The sequence below is a fragment of the Stigmatopora nigra genome, chromosome 6 (assembly GCF_051989575.1).
Source record: "Stigmatopora nigra isolate UIUO_SnigA chromosome 6, RoL_Snig_1.1, whole genome shotgun sequence".
Taxonomy (NCBI): domain Eukaryota; kingdom Metazoa; phylum Chordata; class Actinopteri; order Syngnathiformes; family Syngnathidae; genus Stigmatopora; species Stigmatopora nigra.
Window position 1 is genome coordinate 4,954,805 of NC_135513.1, and position 27,788 is coordinate 4,982,592.

The 27,788-nt window shown below is 40.3% G+C and overlaps 1 protein-coding gene across 9 annotated transcripts in view; it reads left to right on the forward strand.

The window, feature by feature from the left end:
• Positions 1-5,148: 5,148 nt before the first annotated feature.
• slit2 (slit homolog 2 (Drosophila)) overlaps positions 5,149-27,788 on the forward strand; it is a 73,160-nt gene continuing 50,520 nt past the window's right edge. For 3 of the 9 annotated variants that reach the window (XM_077719433.1, XM_077719435.1, XM_077719442.1), the window contains exons 1-4: positions 5,149-6,023; positions 7,197-7,268; positions 8,220-8,291; positions 13,857-13,928. In XM_077719433.1, the coding sequence (XP_077575559.1) occupies positions 5,812-6,023; positions 7,197-7,268; positions 8,220-8,291; positions 13,857-13,928 (428 nt within the window). In that variant the 5' untranslated portion in view covers positions 5,149-5,811. The remainder of the gene's footprint in view (positions 6,024-7,196; positions 7,269-8,219; positions 8,292-13,856; positions 13,929-27,788) is intronic. The other 6 variants (XM_077719434.1, XM_077719436.1, XM_077719437.1 and 3 more) reach the window with 2 other exon arrangements.

A 27,788-nucleotide genomic window follows, 5' to 3' on the forward strand; every position in this document is an offset into this window, starting at 1 on the left:
AGAGTAGAGTAAGAAAGTCTATATTTGGGAAAGTTAAACATTGTAAAAAAAACATTCAAATACAAACAAGTCAACAAATATCTCAGGAAAAAAATTTAACTATTTGGCTTTCTCTGTTAATTTGGTATTGCACTAAGATTTAAACATTAAAACTTCTAAAAATAAAAGAGCATGTCCAACAGTAATAAATAATTATATGTTTACTCACTATTACGTGCCTGACCGATCTACAGTTTTAAAGCTTTGTATAAAAGTTTTTCTTACATACAATCGTGTCTCAACCAATGGAAATTTTGAAAGAAATGGTTCTAAAAGCTGTTTCTTCATTTTTGTTTTATTTTTTTGTTTGTTTTGCTTAGATCAAATGTGCCCCTTCCCTTCCAATTAGAAAATAGAATGCATTTGCACTGTTGTAAGAGAATTAACATTTTGCCAGCCTAATTAATGTTGGTATCAGTGGTGACATGTTTTGTATGTCTTGTACGACACAATTATAAAACTGCTTTTTTATATTGTTGTTGACAAATCAGTGCACTAAAAAATTAGAATACATTCACGTTAATTATCCCTTATTCTAATTAAACGTGAAGGGGAAAAACACAACCGAGTGCAACAGCCAGGGAAGGCAAAGAGATAAAAGTGTCATTAGTAGTCTGGTCTGTGTTTATTTTCTCACTCAGACCTCGACTACAGCAGCTTCTCCAATTCTGTCGAGACTAGGGATATATGGGATTTATTCTATTCCCTTGCTAATTCCAATTCAGGTTTGGATTCAGACAACTGTTTAATCTCTTGCCTCAGTGATCCATTCCGACAAGCCGGCATTCGCCAGTGTACAATTAGTTTCACACACACGTTTGCTTTTGTGCTCACGGGCTATTTTAACATGGCTTTGACTGGGTCACTTACTGTAGCTTGTGTCTAAGAATGAGCCGCAGACTCCAAACAAATGAAAGATGATGGTGTGAGAGGATTACAAGGGTTGAGACTCTGAGGGGCCATAGGCCATCACGCCTGTTTTGATGTATTTGTCCAACATTTACTTCAACAAGGAAATGTACTGTGTATTTCTCTCAAAATATTTTATCCTTCTATCTGGATAATGTTTTTCTGACAAATATAAAGTAAGAATCATTCTTGTCGTTTTTGCTTTGTCACATTGTTTTTCATGTAACATGAAGCAATGAATTAGTATTTCCCAAACAGACTCAACTGACATGAAACCCAACCTGCCTTCCTCCAGCGACAAGGAAACGTTTCTGACATACCAGTCTCCTCATGCAGATCCCATTCACCCTCTTAGCTTTTCCTCGGGCTGGGACTGTCTACTCCTGTGTATGTCTTCATGTGTGTGTGTGAAAACAATCAGTTCCATTGCATCAAAGGTAGACAGTTCTTCACACAAACTTCAGGGCTGCAGTTCAATTTCAAGGCTTTTGGATGCTTCACATTGGGGAAGACCAGGCATGTAAGATTGGAGATATTATTTTAATGTTGTTGTTTTTATGTACTGTATTGATGTGGTTTTCTTTGCCAATTTGTGAGTGGGTGTTTACACACGGGTGTGTTTGTGTTAATACAGCTGTGTAACCAACCCCTGTGTCTACAGTAGCAGTCCAAACACAAACATCATTGGTTTTTAATGATGTGATAATCAGGCAAAAAGTGACATCCCCACTTCCAACACATACAAACGCATGCACAATCTTTTGAAAATGTGACTAAATTTCACACACTTCGCTGAACCTGCTGCATAGGTTTGTGTTCAAGGATGAATTTAAAGTTGCATGTGTCCCAGTAGCAGCTGTTTAGTGACCAGGTGGTTGACCTGGTGCACACACACATACAAATTCTCACCCCCACATCTTCAACTTTACTGCATGGCCATAAAACAAATTCAAACAGCTCCCAAATCAACAGGCTTGATTGAGAACCATCAGCACAGAATTGTATTGGACAGACAAAATCTCATTAGCAGTCATTCAATACTTCCGACCAGCCAAATGCCACATCAGTGCACATTTCATACTGTTACTTGTCATAGTTTTATTTTGTTTTTTGCAATTGTTGATTTGTGATAAGAATTAAAGCAATGGAGGTGCCAAGAATTTCAATGGTTTATTGGAAAAATTGTCAATACATGTTATATAGGAAATTGCTCCAACTTGAACACTGCTTGAACTTGAATTAACCTCTTTTTATTTCCTTCCAACCAAGCGGTGAATTGAGCCCATAAAAGAAGGTGAACCAGATGGTAAGTAGCCTATTCTGTTGTTTTGAGCAAAATATTTTACTGCAGATTGCTTTGACCAAGTTACAAATTACATGTGGCCAATGAATGGTTGCTAACAATGACATGGGAACCGAAACTCCAAAAAACACTAAAAAAAACAGGTTTTCGAATAATTTCAAATTCGTTATTCATTATTCAATTGCTAGGCTTGCTTGGTTGGTCCGTGAAATATTTACCATTCTACTCGTTGTCCATTGAGTTGTATCCCCTTTGATGGACAGGTATGAACAGACAGGATGGTACATGCATTTTTGCTCTACAATTTCACTAATTATTTTTACAATTTTAATGGAAATTCACTTGACTGAGTGCCGTTTCATTTTTACATGCTTGTCTGTTTGCAGGCTGAACAACATGTTCAGTTCCAGATTTCGGTGTAAACAATGCAATTGATTATGCATCAGAACGATCCCCTCCACAGCAGCAGCAGGAGGAGGTTCTTAGTTTTACCGATTACAGACCAGCTGTCAACTCACCAGTGCATCTCCTTAAACAATTCTTGACACACATACAGCTGTTAAAGGTCAATCGATCATAAAGGCGCTTATGATACATCCGGATGGGCCACATTACAGTCAGGTTTGAAGACTCGTTGCTGTAAATGAAATGAAATGAGCATTCCTCTTCTGGATAATAGTTAGCATTTCATAGGAGCAATTGCCTATTGTTAAAAATTAGTAACCATGTAAACCTCAAGGTAGAAGTACAGGGATAGTAAATCTAACAGAGTGCAACTTGCTGACTGTAGTCTGTTGTCTTTTAATGGCAGTCCCTTTAGCACTCCTGATACTTTGGTCATCTCCTATTGGGGAAACAGTGTGATAAATAGTTACTATGTGTGCTATGAAGTGGATATTTTATGTTATGAAGTGTCACAAAAATGCCATATGCTTCATATCTGCAATTCAGAAAGTGTTTTTTTAGTTGATGGTCTGTCTCTGTGTTGTTTGAGGCAATGTTGTGTAGTAAGTTAAGACAGGTCATGTTAGGGTATGTCCAAACAGCTCCAGTCGCCTAAAGCTTCACTGTGTTTTTACTTTTGCACATCCCTCACTTCCTGTAAGAATTAGTGCCATCACTTCCTCTTAGTCAAGATTATGCACATTTTAGTAGGTGGGCCTACCTGGACGCACAATTGGTAAGAGTGACAATTTGAGAAAGTAAAGTCAGCAATGTGATACCCCAATGAATCCCCACTTTCTTACTTCACAATGCTTTTCCAGACAGTTACTAAAGTATTTTCAGTGTGTTTGTTTTAGAGCATAGGGTCTTAACCCAGGTCGATCCAACCCTATGGGTATTGTGAGTGAGTCTCAGGGGTTCAGTGGAGGTCAAGGCACACACACTGTGCTTGTGTCCATTCTATTCCCCCCACTCATGTTCGCAAAAACTCTTCAAAAAAACAATATACTCTGTCAATTCTTATATATTGGTGTATATATCAATTGTAAATGGTCTTTTTGTACTCACAAATATAGGCTGTGTACAGTGAAAATGTAACTGATTCTTGCTCCCTGTCACTAACATTGCAGGTATAGATTAAAAAATAAAAACAAATTAATGTTTAGAATTGAATTATTCATTTTTAGCCCCAGGCACATCTATAAAGTTCTTGTGCTAAATAATGGGCCGTGGTTAGGAATCAATAATGGTGACAATGGCAATAAAGAACATCTTGTTATGATTTCTCATAACAAACTAACTTCTATGGCTACACATGTATTTGTGTTTAATAGTCATCATTATTTCCAATTTAGTCATGTATACATATGTATAAATAGGTTTTTTTTTGGAGAGGCATGTTTCGATTGGGGCACTCCTGCTGAAAATAGACCAATGTAAATGCAACTCTTGTCGTCCTAGTAATATAATGTTAAAAGCCAAGTGTAAATCCTCACACAGTCCTATTAATGTGTCCTGCAAACTAGACACCGACGTCGGAAGCGTGCTAAAAAAGCAACATGGCTTCTCGGTATCTCAGATACAGCACATGATTATTAGGCTACTTGGAAGGCCTGCAACTGAACTCCAATGTCTGATGGGTGTTCCCCATTTTGTCGCCTTGCGGCTAAATTAAGCATCAGGTAAGTTGTGTCCGCTCTCTAATGCTCTCTCTCTCTCGGCATACTCTCCCTAAATATGTGTGTGATTCTCTCCACTAAGTCTTACTTGATCTCCCAATGCTCATTTGCAATCATAGGAAGTAATGAAATGAAAATGCTATAATTGCTGTATTTGAGTTGTGTTTTTTTTTCCTGATGTTTGACTTTTACTCCCAAAAACACCTTCCTTATAGTGTAATTTTAGCAAAAGGGGCATTCATTTTGTGAACCGCTTATCCTCACAAGACTGTCAGAGGGTGCTGGAGCCTACCCCATAACTTCGAACACCAGGCCGGGGACACCCCGAATCAATGGCCAGCCAATCGCAGGGCAAACGGAGACAGAGAACAACCATTTAACGGTAGGAGCAATTTCATATCCAACTTGCCTAACCTGCACATATTTTGAGCACCCACACAAGCCCACAGAGAACATCTGACTTGGGATCAAACCCTCGACCCCAGAACCGTTAGGCCGCCCGTCCATACTTTAACAAATACAATTGGAAAGATTTCAAGTTGGCCCTTGTGTCCTTTTTCTGAAAGTGGGCCCTGGAAAGAAAAGTTTGCACATCCCTGCTATAAAGGGTTAAAGGTCAACTGTCTAATACTGTCCCTAAAAGGCTTAAATATGATAACTTTTGCCCTCTGCTGTGTTTCATTACTGTCTTCTCCTTTGTCATTCTCTCACCCCAACAACTCCCTCTCTTTCTCTCTGCCTCCCCCACATTTCTTTCTCTCTCTCTCTCTCTCTCCCACCTTAAGTGTCTCTCGACCAGCAGACGTTGCGGGCTGCAGCTCTTTGACGCACCAGACTCATTCGTTCGGATCGCAGTGTTGTGCGCACTTGTGTCCGTCCTGCTTTGACATTACTCACCCCGATGCCTGTGACTGACTGACTGACAAGCATTTCTGAAGCAAAACGTCCGTATTACGATTTTTTTTAAAGTGTGGGGGGTGGGAGAGACCAAACCTTGCTCTCCACTGGACACGTGTTGCGAATGAATAATCACCACAACGCCTCCCTCACCTGGACTGGAATGTGCGCATGAATGAGTACGAGCGTGTGCGCCGATTGCACCGAGGGTGCTTGAGAGTACGGGACTAGGGGGTTTTCTGTGGATCAGACGGGGCAAGAAGGACCAAAGTGTCAAGGGGGGGTGGATTTGGACACTGCATGCCGCGGACATGTGGAAGTTTGTGCCGCTGTAAGTGCAGCCAAACAGTCGCCGCTCCTCCTTGCGCCCTTCCGGGGGGATCCCACGCCCGCTTCTTTGACTCCATCGCACCCCCTCATTAAGGAGATCCCGATGTAAATTGAGGACGGGGGCATTTTGAAATCGACGAGGAGATTTGGCGATCACTTTCCAGGATCGTTTTCAATTGGCGATAGTTCGCTTTTCTTCCACTTGCCGCAATGCCGGGAGTCCCGAACCCGAATCACGCCAACCTGGGGCGTCGAGCTCAGTACTTGCTGCTGCTGGCCGTCCTGGCTGTTGCTCTGTCCGGATGGGGTGCGTCTGCACAACCGTGCCCGACTCAGTGCTCCTGCACCGGGACCACAGTGGACTGTCACGGACAAGGACTCCGCAGCGTGCCCAGGAATATACCCCGCAATGCCGAGAGACTGTAAGTAACTACTATACTACTTCAATTTGATTGCATGCATTGAAAATTAATACGTTTTGGCAGTGTTTTGTTCAATTTGTTGACATTTTATTTATGCACAAGTTCTGTTATAAGCTTGAAATGTGATTTTAAAATGGATGCATTAGACGCTCCTTGATGAGAATGTGGGTGTTTTGGTATTTAATTAAGCATGCTGTGCAATCTGGTTTATTTATTAGTCGGTTAATAGTTTAAAGGGTAAATACGTGGACTTCACATTTTGTCCCATAATATGCCCTTTTGTTATATTCTATAATTATTTTTTGTTTAAGTGTATAAATTAAATGATGAATACTAATTACAAACAAATTTAAAACAGGGATACACTGATAAGACTAGGTGATAAATAACAAATACCTATGACCTTGTGTAAATTACCTTTTTTGTTTAAAAATCGTATGGTATTATTCTTAACAAGAATAAAATGGAAATCTATATATAAACAGGTTAATATGAAATAACAAATAGTTAGTCAAGTTTAAACATTATAGAAAAATGAAATAATTTTAATGATCTGTTTGCCTGCCATTGACAAAGATAGACGTCCTACTCTTTTAAACTAGGATTGGCTGTAAATTTTCATATTTCAGCATCATTGACGACAGTAGACGTCCAATCCACTTTAACTTTGAGGCAGGAAACATTTTTCAATGGTGGCTAAGGACGTCAAAGAGTGCTCCTGTTACTAAAACACACCTACAATGTTGTTTACACCGAACAGTGAGAGCCACAAACCAGTAAAGGCACAAATTATTTTATTGTAAAAGTCGCTATCAAGACACAAATGAATGGCCATGCATGCGTGACGTGGTCTTGGTGGTCATTTGGTGGTTTCGTTGTGTTGCATTAGCGCTGCACCGAGACCGCATCAGTTTTGTCTGCACACCAGCGAGTTAATCAAAAACGGATTTGGAAGCCAAGTGGGCTTCCAGTTAAACAGGCTGTATTCTTTTAGGCAGAGATCAAATGAAAACTGGGCCCGCAGTGCAGCGGCAAAAGCCGCAGATGGACCTCTTTCGCGGTTTAATTGATGCATGAGTGACATTTTTACATCTAAGTCCACCATGCCAGTTTCATTCAGGACTGCCATTCCAAAGACTGCATTGTTGTTACTTTGGCCTTTTTCTCTTTCAGGGACCTGAATGCTAACAACCTGACCAAAATCACCAAGGCAGATTTTGCAGGATTGAGAAATCTGCGTGTGTTGTAAGTAGCCTTTCATGACTTTTCTTTGGGTTTCCTTCACTCTGAGGTTTAAATTAAAAAAAAAAAAAACATCTGTTGCAATGCTTTTGAATGGGACAGCGTACCTATGTGTGTCATAGCCTAAGCACCTGTTAACCTCCTAGTTGAAGTGTCAGGGGGATCTTATTATAAACGGTGGGTCCCTAGGGGCTTATATTCTGCAGTTGGTGGTAAGGAAGTGATTCAGAGCGAGGAGAAGGTTGTCATTACGCGCAACTTTCACGAATGAAAGGATGAAAGGGGGAGTCAAGTAAGAACAGGTTGTTTCCACAAGTACGTTTATGTGTGTGTGTGTGTGTATGGTGTGTGTCCATCTGTGTGTGACTCAACAACCAAAAGTGAATGGCAGTGGAAAGACATTGTTAGAATTCCTCTGCAGATTATGTCCTTATTGAATGGATGTGTGTGTAGTGTGTGTGTGTTCTTATAGTGCTTGTTTCCGGTCTCCTGGTCATCCACTTGGATGGTGGTACACCTTCTATTTGACATGTGATTGCATTAAAATGTGTGCTTGTGCAGAGGTTCTTGGTCAGCATTCTGCTGTAAGTGAATGAGTAGTCACTGCTGGAAGCTTAGACAATCTAAATTGGATGATAGATGACTATGGGTTTAATTTTAAAGTAAATTCTGGGCCCTATCGATCGCCCGCTGATTGTCTTTTCTTTCTCTCTCTTCCTGATGCTGTTTCAACAATCTATCAACTTTCATCTCCATCAATCTCTCTATTTCTTTTCCACACCCACTGCAACCACTTTCATCTCAGATCGCAATCTCTCGTGGCCCCCTTGTCAAAATCTTTTTTTTTCCTCCTGACTCCATTAAGGCACAATTTCCTTCCATCATTTGAGCCTCAGAGTTTTTCTTTGTCCCAAGCCATCGCACCATCTCACTCTTTGCTGCTTCTTCCTGCAGGCAGTTGATGGAGAACAAAATCACAACAATTGAGAGAGGAGCATTCCAGGATCTGAAGGAGCTGGAGAGACTGTAAGTGACCTTTTTTTGTGCCAAATCAATTGCCAAATTCTGCTCCCAATTGTACATCTTAATAATTAAGAGCAACAAATCATTTGATCAAAACTCAGTTTTTCCGATAAGATAAACAAAGCGGTCTGTTGACTGACAAACAAATAAATGGTCTAGAAAACAAAACATTTCACTTCAGACTCACATCACATATATGACGTAAACCGGGTCACAATGAGGCCAGGAAGTTTGTTTGAAGACAAAGTTAGTGAACTGTGCATCAGGAATAGTGAGGGCTTGTTGGGATGTGACTGGTATTTAGCATCCAAGTTTCAGGCAGTCATAATTAAGCCTTGGTAGACTGGAAGCGGCTCAGCACGTCTGGCGTGGAGACAACAGCAAGAGGGAAGGGGGATGAGGACCCCTGACTGGTGAGATGTTCATTGTGTGGACTGTCAACCTTGCTTGATGTGCAGGCAACTTGTGGATAAATAAATTCATGTACCCGGGTGTATGTGTTGTCCGACCAACCAACAATGACTTACTGGAATGTAGAAGAACGTTAAAGACTCAGCCGATCTCGGAAGAGAAGTTTTTCATTTCACATGCACTGAAAAAATGGCATCGACGAATACTGCAAACAAGTATCCCAGGATGCTCTTTAATCAATTTGTAAATCAATTAGAGTTTAGCTAATCCCCTCAGTTCCGCCATAATCTTATAGAAACTGTAAAGGGAATTCAGAGATTTGACTCTAAATCCATTTTACGCGTTTGAAGATTATTGCTGAAACGTGAACAAAGACTGAGAACTACTTCATGTGCAATTGCGCAGATATTAGCCTATGATGGTGACTCTTTGTCTAAAGCAGGGGTCTCAAACCCATTCCGCAGAGGTCTTTGTTTCAACTGATCCAGTGTCGACAGTTTAACCAATGAGGAATCTTCTCAAATAAGTAGCACCTGGCTGCAATGAACTGATGACACTTGCAAAAGGTGTCCGCTTGTTCAGTTTGAATGAAAACCTGCACCCCTGCGGCCCTTTGAGGACTGGTTTCAGATCGCTGATCTAGAGCAAGAATGCACATCTCTACTACACTCGACAAAAATTCTGGTCTACCATTTATTGGTTAATTGGGTACAAAGTGGACAAGCCCAGCAATATGAAAGATATGAGTAAGCTTTAGTAGAGCATGTCCAGGCTTAGCGTGACCTGTTGCTTAAACACTGAAAAGAAACATTTTGACAAAGAGCATTACAATTTTAGTGCTGTCCAACAGGATGCGTCTGTTTCTTTGTTTTGCCTCAGAAGGCGACAAACACCCTTGAGGCCAGCTAACTTTCTGACACAACACGGCTCTTTCTTTTAGTCCTCCGTAAGGCCCTTCAATTCCCCGTCTTTGCCGTTGCATGTTCACAAGCACAAAGATGGAGCCAGTTATCAATGCCCCCCTGTAGTTGCCGGACAATGGCGCATCTCCGGAGTCTGGAGTCTGGGACTGATTTCAAAGGCCTCCATCCTCCAGGAGGTTGCAAGGAGCCTGCTGGGCAAGGCTGTCCAAAGGAAAGGGTCCTAAGCTCGGGTGATGGATCCACAGTGACTGCCCCCCACCGGGTCGGAAAACGGTCCCACCCCCACCATCGCTCTTGTTTTTTTTTTGGTTTTTTTGCCATAGGCCGGGTGGGGTCAGGTGTGGGGCAGTAGCTGGAGGCTGTGGAGGTGGGGTACAAGGAGGTGTGGAGGAGATAGGCGTGTCACAACATACACTAACACACACTCGGGTTTGGATACATTCATGCATGTGCATTCTCTTACACAAGGCTGCACTGTCACTATTACTTGGATTCTGCACCCTCCAAAATGCACACACACGTTTAGGTGCACTTTCTTCTCCCCGATGTCGTGTTTTTCCTTCCAAACCCGCCCTTCTCTCCCTCTTTCTTTCCATTGTCCTGGTCGTATTGGAATGCCATAGATTTTGCCCCGAGGGAGGAAGGGGAAGGCAACGACTTGATCCTATTATCATGAGCTAACATTTAAATTGTATATAGTGGAGATTCACAAACTGCGAACAGTCTCCGACAAAGTAAAGCACTCTAATTATGGGATTCGCATCAGGGATAAAACATCAGATAATTAGCCAGTAATTGAGTGATCCCATGTCACAGATCAAACTGGAAGTGATGAGTGTAGTAATTGGAAAAGTATGATTACAAGTCTTGAGATTACACTAGAGATTGACTGAAGGTGATTATTTTTTTGTAATACGTAATATTGTCAATAACCGATGCACGTTTTGGTACAAAGCAGAATAATTAAAACACAAAATAAATGAAATAAATTATAAATAATTATTATTATAATAATTATTATAATAAATCATTAGCTGGAGCTGTGAGTGATTTTAATGTTGCAGTTGATCATCCCTGAGCCAAAACTTGGTGGGCTTGCTTGTGTGAATGTGTGTCTGCGTGTGTTTTGTTTACTGAGCAGCAGAGCTTGAAATTACACTGGGTGCTTCTTTCCAAAAAAAAACGCATCGGAGATAGATTTCCCTATTGGGAGCACAACACCAGCCAAGATTTGTGGTTAGACACTTGTTTGCTCATATCAGAGTAAGAACTAATGGATCTAAAGATGCTGACCAGTAAAGGAATCTCCGCCTAAGATGAAGAGTTTGCTTACCTGATCTGTTATCTGTCATTCTTTTTGAGATCAGATAAGAGTGATTGTATCTTGAGTGCAGTGAAGGATCTTTTGCAATGTAAAGTGGGCCTTTCCGCAAGACTGACATGCACACACATGCAGCATTTACATTCACTGGTCGCAATATTAGGTCCTTCAATGCATTCTGATGAGAGCTGACAATGTAAAACTAGTGTTTTAGGAGTCTCTATATTTGGAGAATGAAATCATCATTTTGCAAGGAATACGTTGTCCTATACGTAATGGCATTCATTTTCCATACTGCTCACCCTTACAAAAGTGGTGGGGGTGCTGGAGCCTATCCCAGCCAATTATGGGCACCAGGTGGGGGGCGCCCTGCAGTGATAAGGAGGGCCAAGTTAGAAACTAGATTACCCAGAGATAACCCACACAAGCCCGGGTAGAATGTGCAAACTCTGCAGAGGAAGGTCCTGATCTAAGATCAAACTCTGGATCTCAGAACTGTGTTATCGAAGGGTTTTGGCAATGACTAGCTTTTGTGTGTTTGTTGCTACAAAATATGTGTCAGCAACACCATTGTTGCTGGCGTTATAAGAATTTGTTGTTACTTCCCTTGCCAGCCACAGATTGCAATTCAAACCACTCTGGTAGGGAGTGGGGCTTTGAAAACAGACTGTGTCTGTATGTTTAGTATGTTTTTCAACGTTCGGACGCATAAAATGCCACACTGTGTTGGCAGAAATGCGTATGTGCGAGCTTGTGGATATTTACTGTGTAGTTTGTGTCCCCCTAGCATCTGTTTATGACTGCAGGGATTATCGCCATGCTGCTGTCAGGCATTCTCTAGTTGCAGCGACTCTCACACCTCAATGTATCTGTCTTCATCCACACTTTGCCCAATAACACAGCTCAGAAGACAATTCTATTCATAATAATAATACAAACATTCCATTTATTTGTATTACTTTGGTCAAAATCTGAAGTTTGTATACTCTTAATAATATTATGGCTTTCAAGAATTTGGGATACTCCCTATGATGATATCACTATGTTTTGGAAATAAAATATTTTTGGGAAAAATCTGATATTTCAACATAGTGGAAGTTTGCCCATTCACATATTATTAGAACTCAGGTGTGCCTTGATGCAAGCCGTTGGTTTGAATGCTTCCTTGAGTAGTCTGACAGCATCCCATCTTTTTTTTTTTTCTTTAAAAGTATGAGGTCATGCAGCTTCCTCTCCACACCTTCCATTCGAAGCAAGGGCAGTTTCATGCACTTCCTCAGGGAATGTGCAACCCACTAAACGGGCACTCCTGTCTAGGCAGGCACTGCTGGGATGGCGAGGGAATGTCTGTTGGATGTGGGGCTCTTAGCTTGCTACCCTCTAAAACCGCCGTTAAGAGGGAAAATTGTGAATTATTTAGAAATTTCACTTCTGCTTCATGTTGAAAATTTTATAACAGGCCTATGACGTAACTGGGAAAGTTAAGCTATGTGTATGTGATTGCAGGCGTTTCTCATTGGGCAAAGTTTGAAAAATGAGACGCAATAGTAAAAAGATTAAGAAGACACTTTGGTTTTACATAAATTACTAATGTTATCAGGTGGAACAACACGTTTTATGCTATTCTAAATCCTAACCTAACTTTACTGCTATGTTATTTTTGAATGTGTTTCATGAAATTGTATCAATTGTATTCATTTATTCCCAATAGTTTAGTTTCTTAGGTTCGGACCCATTTTCGTCTTTCTACTATAAACATCCAAATTGAAAGGAATACAGCCTGGAAATATTTGGCTGTGTGTGAGGACGTAATATAACACAAGTTAATACTTTGACGCATACCTGTATACATTGGTTTTCATTTGAAGTCTGCATGATGTCAAATGAATTATCCTGTGTTTCATTATGTTGAGTGTTGTGTTTTTTTTTTTTGTCTAATATCAATGTTTTCATGTAAATTTGTTGACATGTAGCTGGTTTCGAGAGTTACTTGAAGTCATGTATAAGTCCCTGCTGCAGACCCAGATAGCAATTGCACCAATTACTGTCCATTTTTTTTTCTGTTATCATCCCCTTCGTCATTCCGTTCTTATCACAGCCACCGCAGCATCTGTTGCTTCAGCCTGTTAGTGTATGTGTGTGTCAAGGTTAAACAGTTTCAGAGGCCTTTTACTCATTGTGTCACTCAGTTGCCTCACTCTCCCCTGACTCACATCAAGGCACATCCGCCTGCAGACATCAGCACACAAACCTCTTCACTCCAATCAAGCAGGGTTAAATGATCGCACCCATATTATTAAACCCACCCGAGTTTTCTCTACTCTTCTATTGCTGTGTATGTGTATGTGTGTGTGTGTGTGAGTGTGATGACGGACTGTTGTGAGTTCTCCCCTGTGAGGACCTTGTTTACTCAGTGGGGTCCCATTCACACATTGGGTAGCGCGGCCAGACCGCCTGTTTGTTTTTCCCACATCGTCTTCTCCTCTCTTCCTTTGTGGTTTAAAGAAAATCTCCCCCTTTTGCCTACATTGGAACTCTTGTCTTTCTCCACAAACCTTGCCTGCCTTCCTCCATCTCAACTTTACTATTTGCCAGGCAGCCATATTGCCATCAAGAGTGATCTTGAGCCTGTTTTTATGGTTTACTGTCTATCACCAAATGACCTTCCATACGCCTGCACATCCAAAACAGAGTATGCCAGCTGCATCAATTATGATTTTATTCAAATATGTCATTGAGGATATTGGAGCTCACCTACACCCACAAAAGTGAAGTGCCAGATTTGCAGATAAAAAAAATAACACCTGTATTGTAATATTTTGTATCATGGAAGGGATGAAACACAAAACAACTGAGATGAAACACCCGCAATTGGAAAGAAAAGGTTATCAATGCTTGTTCTGTCTTTTTCAGGCGCCTGAATCGGAATAATCTGGCAGTGTTTCCTGAGCTGCTCTTCCTGGGCACTGCAAAGCTTCACAGGATGTAAGTCCTGATTTCCTTTTATTCTTTCTACCTTTTCACTGTCTATTGCATTATACACTTGACATCATCAAGGTCCCAAATGCCCTGGAAATATTATGATATCATATTGGATACTTTATACTTGAGAAAATTCCACATATTTCACAAATAGGTTACAAGATACATTAAGATTCTGTCGGTTCCACTCAGAGTTGAGCTCATTTGGTCTGTTTTTCTCTCTCTTTTTTTTTTTACACAACTCCCTGAGTATCTTTATTTAGCTAATGGTTGTGGCGGGATATGTAGAGTCCACTTTGACCTTTTAAAAATAAATTGTAATCAGTGCTGCTTGCATGTGTTGAAAAACAGCTTTCAAACAATCCAATGATAAAACTAATGGACTAGTGTCTTGGCCTATACTTTTTAAATAATTCTATTAATCAACCATTTGTTGGACTAAATTTCCCTAGATATCCGTCATTAAAAAACATTCAGTTTTGTCTAATTTTATTATTTCAAATTTGTTTAAACAGTCTTTTACTGTTCCTATACTAAAAAAATAGGCATTGAAAGACATTTGAGTAGAAGATTTTTAGAACATTGACTCCAACTTCATGAAGCCTTTTTTAATGAACAAATATAATCAGTATGCAAAAAAATAGATTGTTGTTATGAATGCAGCTATTTTGTGATGTCAGTCGCACCCAAACATAGGAACACTCATGCACTTCAGCACAAGAGCAAAGGGTTTTACTGATGTCAGTAGGGGATACTTGCATTTGATTGGCTGTTTTCAAGCCAGAATTGTAAAATGTCTGCAACCACATAAGATTGGCCCCCTTCTGGCTTTTATGGATGTTTTTCTTCCACTATTGCATATCAGATAATTGAAAATTCTAGTTTTTTATCTCTTAATTAAACAGGATTCTTTCCGCTTTCATGCACATATTAAAGGTGTTGTCTTTCCCATTAACAATGGACGCCTGAGAAGCAGACGTGAGATTTTTCAAAAGCTTTCTCTATTGAAGCCAGTTCAGTAGCTAATGGAGATTAACACCCAAACAGCTGTTCCTCACTGCACGTGCATGTGTGCGCGCTCACGATGAGTCAGGTTTCTCCTCTAATGTTACATTTGGCCTTTCATGGGTAGTAAATAAGTTTCTTCACAGAAAATCAAAGGTAGCATTCAAAGATGTGATCCGTAGATTATTCCGGCACCTTCATAGAAGTTTAAAACGATCTGTACTTCTCAGACTGTGAGAAGTAATTTCTCGCCATGGTTCCTTGTGGTCTGAGGGAATAATTATGGAGGCCTGTATACTATGTATGTGTCTTTAAATATAAATGGGGCTGAATATATTTATCTAAAACAATATTGACATGTTCAGATGATTCACATTGTGTCAAAAGTTGTTTATGTTCTGCGGCAGTTCCAAACGTCGGTTGGGCTCGACCTGTCATGTCTGAGGTTGCTTGTCTGCCCGCGAGCTTCTGTCTTGCTCAAGGCCAGGCCTTGGCATTTTGCTTAGCGTGTGGGCCAAAGGTAAAAATACATCCCGGCTATACTTCCCAGCTGTCGCAGACAAGCGTCCGAGTGCGTGAACATACGTTTACGTAGCGACGAACGTGTGCATCGAGATCCCCCGCTGTGTTTGCATCTTTCATAAGCGAGTCTGCCACGCCCATTTTAACGCCGTTTATTGCAAGGCGGTTTTGGCTACGATATGCGCCTTAGCGTAAAATAGATCATAAAAACACAACAAGTGTGCTCGCTGACAATGAAAAAAAGTTTTTGCCAAGACGCCGCCTCGTCGGCCACAGAGCGGCAGGCGCATTTGGCGGACGTATGGAAGTCATTTAGTATGCGTTTCAACCACAAAGCTGAAGTCAATATTAATTCTTTTGTGTGTGTGTGTGCCTTCGCCCCATGCAGTGTTTTATTATATTTTTAGAAAACATAACATAAAACCCTTGGGATTCTCTACGTGGAAGTGGGACCGTGTTAAGTTTTCTATTGAGGTCAGATGGTATGTGCAAACTCTTTGCTTCTTGCAGCCTGCTGCTATATATGTAGCAACACTTACTCAACCTGCTATTATGAACATTTTTGTTGTCACTCTGTTAGAGCTTAAAACTCTGCCTCTGTTTATGCAGTTCAAGGTTTCGGCTTCTCATTTTTTCCACTGAACTATGTGTCAATTCGCGTTTTTTTCCTATTTATTCACTATATTCAAGCAATATTTGGTTCATTGAAATTATGACAGTCTATTACTGCATATATCTCTGTTTATGAAGGGAAACATTTTACTAGGATAGGAATTGCTACATAACATTATTACAAATTCAGAAAAAAACAGAACATGATTATTGTTTATCTTTCATTTTCTCTGCCGGTTAAATATCACATCCTAAATGCTTTATCAGGAATACGTAAGAGTAATGTTTGTGGTAAAATATTGACTACCATCTTCATTTTCAAACATTGCTAAAGTGGCAAACCACAATCCACCCCACACTGTTTGAAAATGCGTGTAACCTAATTGAGGGAGCAGCAGTTACGGTTACTTTGCTAAATAGCCATATTAAAATGTTGTATTATAAGTGTAAGCAATGATTGGTTCTACTTTCTCAACTGAGCATAACATAACATCCACACACTGTAAATTGTCTCAATTTGGCCTAAATCCGAACGGCTTCTTACAGACAAGTTGACATAAATATACTCATCTGTGTATAATTTCACAAGTGCAAACATCCAAGTGTTTGTTTTCAAGCCATTAAAAAGTCACTCTAGCATAATATCTCCAAAACAACTGCGTCCTCGACACACACACACACACACACACACACATTTTCTCCGTACCACAGGGCACAGACTGCATTAGGCCATGCACATCTGGAGACGCCATGTGGCGGGCAGCGCCCCAAAAACCATGTCTCTTTCTGTATTTGCCACTGGCACACACTCTCGCATGCCCACACTCCCCCACACGCACACCCACACACCTACTTTCTCTGTATTCCATTGTCGAGTGCTGAGAACCACAGCTGTGACTCTTTGCTCCAAGAGTTTGCTGAGAGACAGAAAGCCAAGGTGATTGGGTCCAACCGAGCCAGTTCATTAGATGGACTCTGTAAAACATGATGGCCCTGTAAAAGATCAGCACCTTTGCCAAGAACCCAGACAACCGTCGGGATGGGAACGCACAGGGGTTTATGTGTGAGCGCAATCAAGGACTTTAAGGCCACTGAACTGACTGAGTCTAGCGCCTTTTATGATAATCTTTTTTTTATTAAAATTGTAAAGTAAATGCTTGGAGATTGATCAAATAATGGTGTTTAAAGTGAAGTGAGAACAGTCTAATTCCTCAAGTCTGGTGTTTTTTCAGTATGGAGTTTAGAATTATGGGGTATTTGAATTTTTTTGGTCTGGGTTTGTTATTTTCTTGCCTTGCGTCTATCCAGTATCGTGTTGACCTCACATTGCTCAAAGATTGTAGTCTACTTTGAGTAAAATAGAGATGGAACATAATGCGGTGGGATTTTCAGATTTGCACGGATTCCTGTCTAGAGGGTTGCATTTTTAAGTGATCATATCAATCCACACATTTTTCTTATTGTGTCTTGTCATCTCAGGTAAGGCAGGCAGGGGTTTGGTAAACCCAAGATTGGTCGCCAACCAATCAAAGTGCATTTGAACATACTATTGATTTTTCAAAAACCTAAATACACATCAACCTTATACCAGATTAAGTCTCTGCTAAGTTATTGCTGTAGCTCTTTAAACGAATACATTTTTACAATGTATTGAACAAAAAAGGTCTGTGTAATATATTTATGAAGCATATATGGAATAATTAATGTGGTGTGCCAGGTTAACACACTTGAATTGACTGCGTGTTATCATATAGGATGCTTCAGTGAACTCTACAATTTGTCACTTATAAAAAGCCATTAATGGCTTTGCCAGTTACACTAGAATTGCTAAGCCGGTTTACTATCCTCACCTTTGTTTTTTGACTGTTTCTATATGGACTGCTTGTATGTCTGGACCTCAGTCCACCAGCTGATCTTTGTTTTTGGCAAGTGAATGTCAATAGTTCCACGTGAAATTGACAGATATATATCTCACAGTCATTAGGTGCTGTCTTTGAATATTTGTTTAAAAGCAGATTGCAAAATCGCACCAAAAGTAGTTGTTTGGTATTATGAATGTGTCTGTTAAAAAACATTTACATAATTCATCTTCTACTTGGTATTTGCTGACAACTTAACTTCTTGATTAAAGGTATATCTGTTTGTTTTTTAATTGTATTCCATTTGCAAACATACTTTGGACTTGGAACTGGAAAACAAGCTTTGATTTAGCATGAAGATGTGACATTTAGTGCGGGAGTGTGTGTTTGCGCGTAAATGCGTGTGTTTGTGCGAGTAATGGTGGTTAATCCTCAGCTAAACGGTGCCATGATGAGGCTTTACCAGCCGGCATTGTTGCTTAGCAGCCCAGGAGATTGTCCCTTTGTCTTTTGTAAAGCCCAACACACATACAAACACAAACCCGTACAAATGCACGCACTTGCCACCTCGGTCGAGGCGACAAGCTCTCCACAATAGTCTAAAGAGCGCGAGTGTTTGAGGGGGTAAAGGCGGATCCTCTTGGGGTGTCCACACCTAACAAGGAGGGAAATAAGGAGTAGGAAAAAGGAAGGTCAGAGGTAATGAAAATCACATTGTTCACTTGGTAAATAATGTTTTTTAATTAAGAGAAAACACAATCGCTGCTTTTTAGTTGCCACAGTGACGATGACCTCTTGGCTCCAAGAGAGGTGAAAGGTGAAGAATGTCCTAGTCAGGAGATCTAAGCAGGAGGTGGCGTGTCCAAGGTGGAATGTCCCGCTCAACATTTACGATAAAAGCTTACAAAATGAACTCATCTGAACCATTTGAAATAGATTGAACGAACGTTCATCCCCGTCAGTGGCAGCCAATGATTTCAGACAACTAGAATAGAGATTTTCTAGATGACACACACTTATACTCACCATTTCAGCATTTAGCACAATTTCCTGTTTCTCCAAATGAGCTTTAACAGTGATAAATACTCTCATCCGCACAGTGCCATGAAACAAAAGCCCTCTTTTCAAACCTTCCCAGCAGATGCCGTACAACTCTTCGGGAGTCACTCAGACAAGAGCCCAGGCCAATTGGGAAATACTTTGATTTGTAACATGTATTTCAATGTCATGCGAATCACCTCGAGTGCAAACAAGCGCTTTACGACAGCATCGAGGTGCTGAGTGTCAGTGAGTCATTCTTTTGACTTTGCATGAGTAAGATGATTGACAGCTGAATTGCTCAAGGCCACTCATTCCGTAGAAGTGATTTAACCATTCGCATTGTGGCACAATGCTGTAATTCATGTTCAAGGGTTTGAGAGAGGAATTTGCCAAAGCCGGATTGGCATTATTGAGAGGGCACCCATGCAAAAGATTATGGTATTCAGACCGAATCTGATCATAGCCAAAAGAAAGTCTCTTCGATGGAAAAAGCCTAGTCAGTAAAGAATAGTTATTAGCTGTTGTTGATTCATTTTGTATTCTTTTCAAAAACATATTGGGCCTAACAAAACTATAGGAGTTCATTTAGAATGATATGTTTTGCAGTATTTTATGCCACCATAAAGGATATAATAATTGCAATGGAAATTATTTGTACCAGAGTCAAACTGATGGCAGTGTCGATGTAAAGAAGTGAAAGTTAGGCTGCAAAAAATAGGCAGAATTGAGACCCCAAGCCAGAAAAGGAAAGGAAGACAGAATGAATGAAGGGTATTTAATGGAAAGATTAGAGATGTGTTTGCTGTCTTAAATGGGGTGGAAAAGAAAGAAAAAAAGAGGAGGAAAGCAATGAAGTGAGGACAGAAGTGTATTGTAGATTGGGAGTGAGCTGTGAACGGGACATGCAGAGAAAGTCTAGAAAGAGGACAAAAGAGGTAAAGGCATCTCAGGCCTCACTGTAGACGGCAGGTAGCCTAAAGCTTGGAGCCTGCATGTCTGTTCCACTCAGCTCTCAGGTGCATGTGTAACTTGAGCATGCATGATATGGAGTGATACCAACAAGAATTTCAGGTGTGTGTGTGTATATGAATGAATACCTACTACCTTCTTACATTACTACAACCCCTACAACTACAACTACTCCAGAGCCTTCCACTGGATTGATAACACAATCCCCTACAACGCCTTAGAGTGTGGAAAATATGGTTCATACGGCTGCCTGACTCCCCTCTCCACATGCATTGGAGAGCTATTGTCAATTATATGCAATTACATGCAATTGATGGTTTTGGCCTGGTTTTGTATTTGGGACTCATGTTGTTTTTGGTGATTTTCACAAACAGAGCTGCAGAAATTGCAGAGTATTAATGTGGAAAATCAACCAGTTCAGGTGACTTTCCAAATATTAACATTGCTGCTAGCCATCTCAGTTCAAATGGATTTGTTGTGAATGACCACAAATGAGTGTCCAATGACAAATGTGTGTCTTGACTTAGTACTTGTTGTGAACCACTGCTGTAGGCGCTGTATTCTTTACTCTGGCACCCTCCTTCCTCAAGCTATCTGCAGGTATATATATATCCATGTGAGGCATAAGTTGATGGATGTTTTAGCCCCCTGGATGAGTTATGGGAGAGATTATGAAGTATTCACGACAATTTATCATGCACGGCTCCTCAACTCGCTCTGATCTTATCCACTCAGCAGAATTGACCCTAACGTTATGGCTCTGCTGCGCTAATAAAGTGTGTGGGTTATTCCTTTTTAAATGACGACATAATCAGTGTCTAATTAGTCATTGGGGCAGGCAATATTTCATTAAGTGCTGCCCCTTTTTCATTTTCTAATCTCCAAAGTATTCCACAGAGAACTCCACAATTTTTTCATACTTCGAATACTTTTTTTCTCGCTTTCGAGACTCGGTTGATTGCCTTTTTTGGGGTTAAAATTAAGTAAAATCTTTGTTCATGGCGGGGTGAATTCATGTCTGCGTAATCCGCATAATTGCTGGCTTACACTACAAATGTCAAATGTCACATCCCTGAAATGAACAAGTGCAGTGTTATCATTTTTTTTTACCGCCCACTATTGTATCTGTGTTGTTTCAACCAAAAAGTGACACAAAAGAACATTGAGAAAAAGGTGATCTTTTCATGCACTGTTACAGAGAGTAGAATAAAGAGAAAAGGTTGCCTCGGTGTCAATCAGTCAGCAGACCTAACATGGCCGTCTATCTGCGCCCGCGGGTGCCGGCCTCCCCCCTTTTTCTCTAATCCTCCATCTTGGCTACATGTCAAGCCGCCTTGTCCAGTTGCACAATATCCCCCCTCCAGGGCAGGCAACTGCATCGCCTCTCTGGCTCCATTAGTGCCACTCCACAAACATAGTCGGCATTCTCCAGCGGGACAGTCATCACCAGCCACTGGCACCCCCGTCACTCTCAAAATTTCCCTCATTCTCCTTTTTGGGCCACCCTCATCTTCTTCTACTCTATGGCTTTTTTCCATTCTTCTATCATCCATCTCCCCCTCCATCCAATGCGTTGGTCTGGATAGGCTTATGCAATACCCTCATCCACGGTAACAATAAAAAAAAAAAGAAAATTGAGGAAACTAGAAGCTGAGCTGACCGCCACTTCCTCCCTGCGATGTTCTTCACAAGTTTCAAGTCTCCGGGCATTATTTCGCTCCTAAAGCTGAGTGTGTTTTGAATTGACCACGGCGACTTAGGCTCATTAAAACGCATCATGAGGCCTCGACAAGAGCCGCGCCACATCGCCCCCTGTCAGAATGTGAAGCATTTGAATAGGAATGAGACAAACCGAGCTGTGAGAACCCGGAAAGTGTAGCCGTGTAGATGTCTCTAGCGTCTAATGATAGCTTCTACAAGTAACCCAGAGGCATTATTATCCCATTACTGTTCCCTGTCATTTCTACACTAACGTGGAGTGGACCCCAATTTACACAGCACGCCCTGGTAATTGGACAGATTGCTCTTAAAGGACACTGACCTCTCTGCAAGCGTCTGGCTGACACAAAAGTACTCTGCAACGCACACAGACATGCAAGTACACACCTACACATGCCAATGAGATTGGGTAATTTCGAATAAAAAATATTTTAGATGTTATCTCAACTATTACAATAAACTATTCAAGACAAGTTAGAACGCTGATCACTCATTACCTGCTTTCTCAAAGACTGTCATGTTTGTCTGCTTGTTTCTATAGTAATCTACTTGCCAAGAGGCATGTTTTTATTTCAATCCTTTCACTATTATAGTACTGTAGCAATAACGCAATCATGAAGTGTGCCAGAAGTATAACAATGAAGTTTTATTTTCAAGAAAATTAGGTTGTAATGCTTTAAGAATGTCATTAATTATCCCTCAATCATAATAGTACAAAAAAAATCTCCAGTTATTTTAATTAAGCAAATTGGCAAAACATCATCAATATTTTTTCATTGCATATTCTTTGGCTCTATAGACTCAGATGTATCTTATAGTGAGTATTATGTGGGAAAAACTGTAATTGGACTGGTTTGGCAGTCATAACATTCCAAAACAAGGCAAAACCCCGAAGTTGAAGGCTTGAATCTTCCAGAAAATCCTTCTATCAAAGGCACATTTTGTGCTTGCTGAACCATTTGTGGCACTCAATTCAAAACCAAACTGAACACAGTCACACCACAGTGGACTTCACACGCTCTCCCACCCTTACTTTTACGACGGACTTCTTCAACTTTATGACTTTTAGCGTGATAGAAATACAAAGACAAATCTTCATCCTTGGGGGAAATTCAATTATGGACAATTGGCCGGCATGTAGAGACACAGAGGAGGAAGGATTGGAGGAAAGAAAGGAAAGACAGAGGAGGTGTGTGTTCGTGGTTGCAAGTCTCTTCCTGTTCTTGGGTCAGATACTGAGGCCTGCATCCTGACGGCTGATTGGCAAACGCTCTTATTAGCACTAAAAGACTATTTCTAACAATCTGTTACTCTGAGCTGAGGATAAATAAATGATGAATCCAATTTCTTGTCATCATCGAAACTGTCAAACAATTGGCTTTGACATTTGCTCTCTATCGCTCTTGTTTTTCAGCTCCAGAAATATTTCATTATTCGTTGTTTATATTCCAACTGCTGCAGAAAATGATAAAGATGTTTTGATGCTTGCTTTAGGATGGCATCCTATTTGTTTGATTCAGTTTTATATTCATTGGGATTCATAGTGTTTTGCTGACTTTGAAAAGGAAAGAAAAAATATGGATGGTTTAGTGCAGGGGGTGCACTCTTCCACGATGACTAAGTTAGTTGTGAAATTCAGACACCTGCAATGTAATAAATAACTCGACTTTTACCGTAAGGGGCTTGAAAAAGACACTGTTAGCCTTTTTTATGAGTTTGAGGACTATAGTCTAGTACATAGCCAAGTGCCTTTAGCAAGTAGGGTTTCTGTCTGTTCAATAGATAACCTAATATTAATTTCAAAGATGCCATAGTGGAATGTAAGTTCCCATTTGTTTTGCATCATGACAATTAACGTTAAATCAATATAATAATCAAATTAAAAAAATGGAGGAAGCCAATGTGGAATTTAGTTACATTTTATTCCCCATGCTGTTTGTTTACCTGCCCCAAGTTTCTTTCTCTGATCAAAACCATATTGGCATGTTCAAAACATTTCATTACTTGGCTTTGTTTGCATGATTTCCCTGTTAAAAAGTGAAACTGGATCCGCATATCTAATCCATCTGTGTTTGAAAGATGTCTTCACTGAAATATTCACAGGATGAAACACGTGAGAAAAGTGTCCCCCTTTTTTTTGCAAAGCTGCACATATGTTTCACATTCACGCTCTTGTACAATTCTCTGTCATCACTAGCTGCTTTACATTCAAGCTGTGTCTTCCATTTGTACAAATAGGCGATCAAATGATTGTTTTGAAAGAATAGGGCAATTTCAGAATATTTTCTTTCTTTGTTTCCATAAAACAAGCAGTTATGTGCTACTACATGGCCGGCTGCCTTCTACTAGCTACCTCCATGCAACACTGGCACCAATAAGTCCCTGTGCTGTGTGTGCATGCTCTGTACTAATAAATTCCAAGCCAAACTGCTTTCCCCTGATTAGCTCCTGACTAGTAATGTCCCGATCTGATACACAGTATCTGTTTGGGCACTTGATATGGCATTTTTTGGAGTATCAGACAATATTGGATCTGGTCCCAAGAGTGTATTCAATCTTGTCATGCTGTAAATCAAACCACTAGGCAAAGATTTCCGCTGAGTGGGACTATTTCTCTTTAGAATAGTCAAGTTAAAAAAAAGTACAACCTAAAATAGTTTGCCCTTCAATTTCATGACCAACATGAATGAATTAATGAAGTTTTAGTCTTAGAATGTATATAAAATATCATTGGAAGCCACTGTAATATTATGTGCAGTATGAACATAGTGTTTATACTTAGCATATAGACTAGGATGCCCATATTCCATTGGTCTCCCCTTTAAGTAAACAGTGGCGAACGTTTAGATATGAAATCGTTCTCATGGTTGTATGACTTAAGTGATACATGAATTCTTTCACTTTTATGTTGCGAGAGCTCCTGGAATGCTATGATAGTGGAGAAGGGGGAGGTGAGGGTGGATGAAGGTTAAGGGGGTTGATGGGGGTGATTGACTTGAAGGGAGTAGAGGGAAAGCTTATTAACTGCATTATTGCCTGACAACCTGCATGTACAGACAAAAACTACACAGGTAATAGCTTTGTATGTGTAGAAAGGTTCATGTGTTTGGTGAAGTCTTCGGATAAGGCTCATTTAAAGTGAATGCGGATGTCTTTTTGTGTTTGTTGGTCTCTCATCAAAAATATATTTTGAGTCATTTCCACCTAAGATGTCGCAATGCTTTTGTTATTTTTCTGCCTCATTTACTGTAGTTGTCATTTTCCCACAAACATCTCATACAGGAGATGGAGGTTCTCATAGACTTTCTATTTTGTTGTTGCCATGTGACTGTTCTGTCATTTTGTCAACATTTAATGGCAAGCAAAGAACTAAAAATCTAGGTATTCTCATCAGTTATAGTTGGTTAGGGCATTAAAAATGTAATTGCCAAAAAAAGTGGATGTTCGCTATTGCACGTTTTTTGATGGAATAACTATAGAAAAAAAGAAAAAATTGGCAATATTGCCAAATTGATTTTCTATATATGAAATGACATTTTTGCAGTAATTTTCATTTTATTTATATGTATTTTCCGCCTTTTGGACAATGGTTCTTCTTGTTACACTCATTACCGACCTTAATCCACTGATTTACTTGGTCATAAGATTGCGGTAAGACACTTGAGGTTGTCAAGACGCTATTGTGTGATGATTTAGGTAGGAGTTTTAAACATTAACTTTGAATAGACGTCCACAGTCCCCGAAAGAGTTAAGTGTGCTCTTACCAGCATTTAAATGGCAACATTCTTGAGCCCTCCTGACAAGTTATACCTTCTCCGCCTTCCCGCAGGTGACTCCCATTGATGGTGGTTACAGCTGCTAGTCAAGCAGAATGGATATTTCTAATTGCAGTGTGGGGGCAGGGGTGATGCCAGAGAACAACCGTTTCCATGGCAGCAATTAATCATTGGGAAGTTTTGGGTCAAGCTTAATTAGCATGCAAAGATAAAGGACAGACAGATGAGCCAGACCAGACCAGGCCAGATCATTAGAATATGTCTTTGCTTTGTATGTGGTCGTGTAAGTGACTGTGTGTTGGTTTTCAAAGACTGGGATTTATTTTCTTGTTGTAAAACAGTTTCTATAAATTTCTACAGCTAATCGTCTCCATAGGGAATAATTGTGGCAAAACAAAATTGACTTTTATTTCTTGGCAAGGCAACTCCAAGGCGATGTATAACAACATCACACATTTAGTCTGACCTTGTATTTTTTTTTTTACCCTAAAATTCATAACAAAATCTGTAATATGTGGGTTGGATTTGATAGACCAAATACCTCCTGCCGACATCCCTGTGCTTTCTTCTTCTCGCCACTAATAGCTCAATGGTCGCTGCAGAGAAGGCTGTCAGCTCAGTTATTCACAGCTCAATGATAGAAACCCCAGTGTGCGCGTGTGTGTTTGCGCTGATTGATATGTATTACTGATGTAAGGCGAGACGCCATTAAAAGCTTGGAAACTGCGATGGCAGCTTTGAGCGGCGACTATTAGCCTGAAAGTTTCCGGTGTTGGCAAAACACAAGGGAGCGGCGAGGCAGATGTTAGTGTGAAGTGTGTATGCGTGTGAGGACTCATAGTAGCAGGTGGTAAGTTTTGTTCACCCCATTGGCCCACACTCGGGCTCCCATGGGGGGATTGGGGGGACATCTCAAGCTCAGCTGTTCTTGTGTTGTAATTACCCGTGTGAGCAGCATTTGGATACCTTTGACAAGAACATAATACATTTTAAAATTAGATTCAAATGTGCTTATAAATAGTGCAGACACATTATGCTCTCTTAACTGGTGAAATTGAACGTTGGAATTATTCTTGTTAAAGATGAGGATTTTCAATATCTGTATCAATATCATTTTCTATTTGTTTTGTCCTCAGAAATCGTCCTTTGTTCAAATTAATTGACTACTGACCTTAATTTTCATTTCCTATGCAAACATTGGCACCACAACCAGGCCACCTGGGGTATTTTATTTAGAGGGTGATATAATATTAGGTGAAATCTGTGTTTGTTTCTTTCTTGTCTGGGTATTTTTGTAAATTTCAGATTTGGTTGCAAAAGAACACTCAAACCCAACTTTGGAATCTTGAAGTGAAAGTTTCAGTGGTGAGAGTTTATTTATGAATTGTTAAGAAAGAAGTTTCCTGTTGTTGTTGTGTCAGGTTGGAAAAAAATACATAATGTATATGTCATATCTCTTTTCGGGACATTACAAGAACCTTGTTTTTTTTGCAGAAACACTTACATAAGATTAAAACTTGTATATAAACTGTTATTGAAATTAGAAGACTTGGAAGACATCTCACATTTGCCAATACATTGAATTGTACTCCACTTTTTGATCTGTTTTGAGTTTCTTTTGGCGCTTTGCCAAATAGAAGGTTGAACCCAACCATCTGCCTTGTCAGGTTTGGTTGGGTTTCCTCAAAATCATCACTGAATAGATTGCCACCTTATTAAAGAGAGGTTTCCCAAAGCTAATTCCTAATCTGGTCACGTGCACACCAAGCAGCCATCGAGCCAAAATGGAAACGAAGCTCCCAACCTGGCGACCCAGGCGGCCACGTTTTCCAAATCCAACCCGAGTAAGATTCAGGGACTCCCGTGGCTGTCAGAGAAAAGAAAGATGGCAGTGAAAAAGAGAAAGTGAAGAGATTGCTTGTTATTAAATTCTCTTCCCGAGGTCAGCGAACCTGAGGCTTTTAGTGGCTGTTGGGAGCACTCTCCTGTAACACCCAATCTAATTGGCTAACGATATTTGTCATAACATCGCTTCAGCATCCTTCATCTCTCGCTTCTCGTTGTTGGCTTTTTTTCCATTTCTCAGAGAGACGGCTTTATATGACTGCTCCCTACTCAATTCTTCTTCTTTTGCCTTTTTCCTGTGATGGGTATTGATGGAGTGAAGGGAAAACTATCTATCGCCTTCTTTGTTCCTTTGAGGGATCAATGTGTGTGATCATTTTAAGTCCCTCTGCAGTAGCTTTTGATTAATATCACTATCACGTCCATGCCTTTTCCATCCTTCATGTCTCTCCTCCCTCGAGAAAGCTTTATTTTGAATAGGCTTTCCTCACTATTTGTATTTTTTCTGTAAGCAG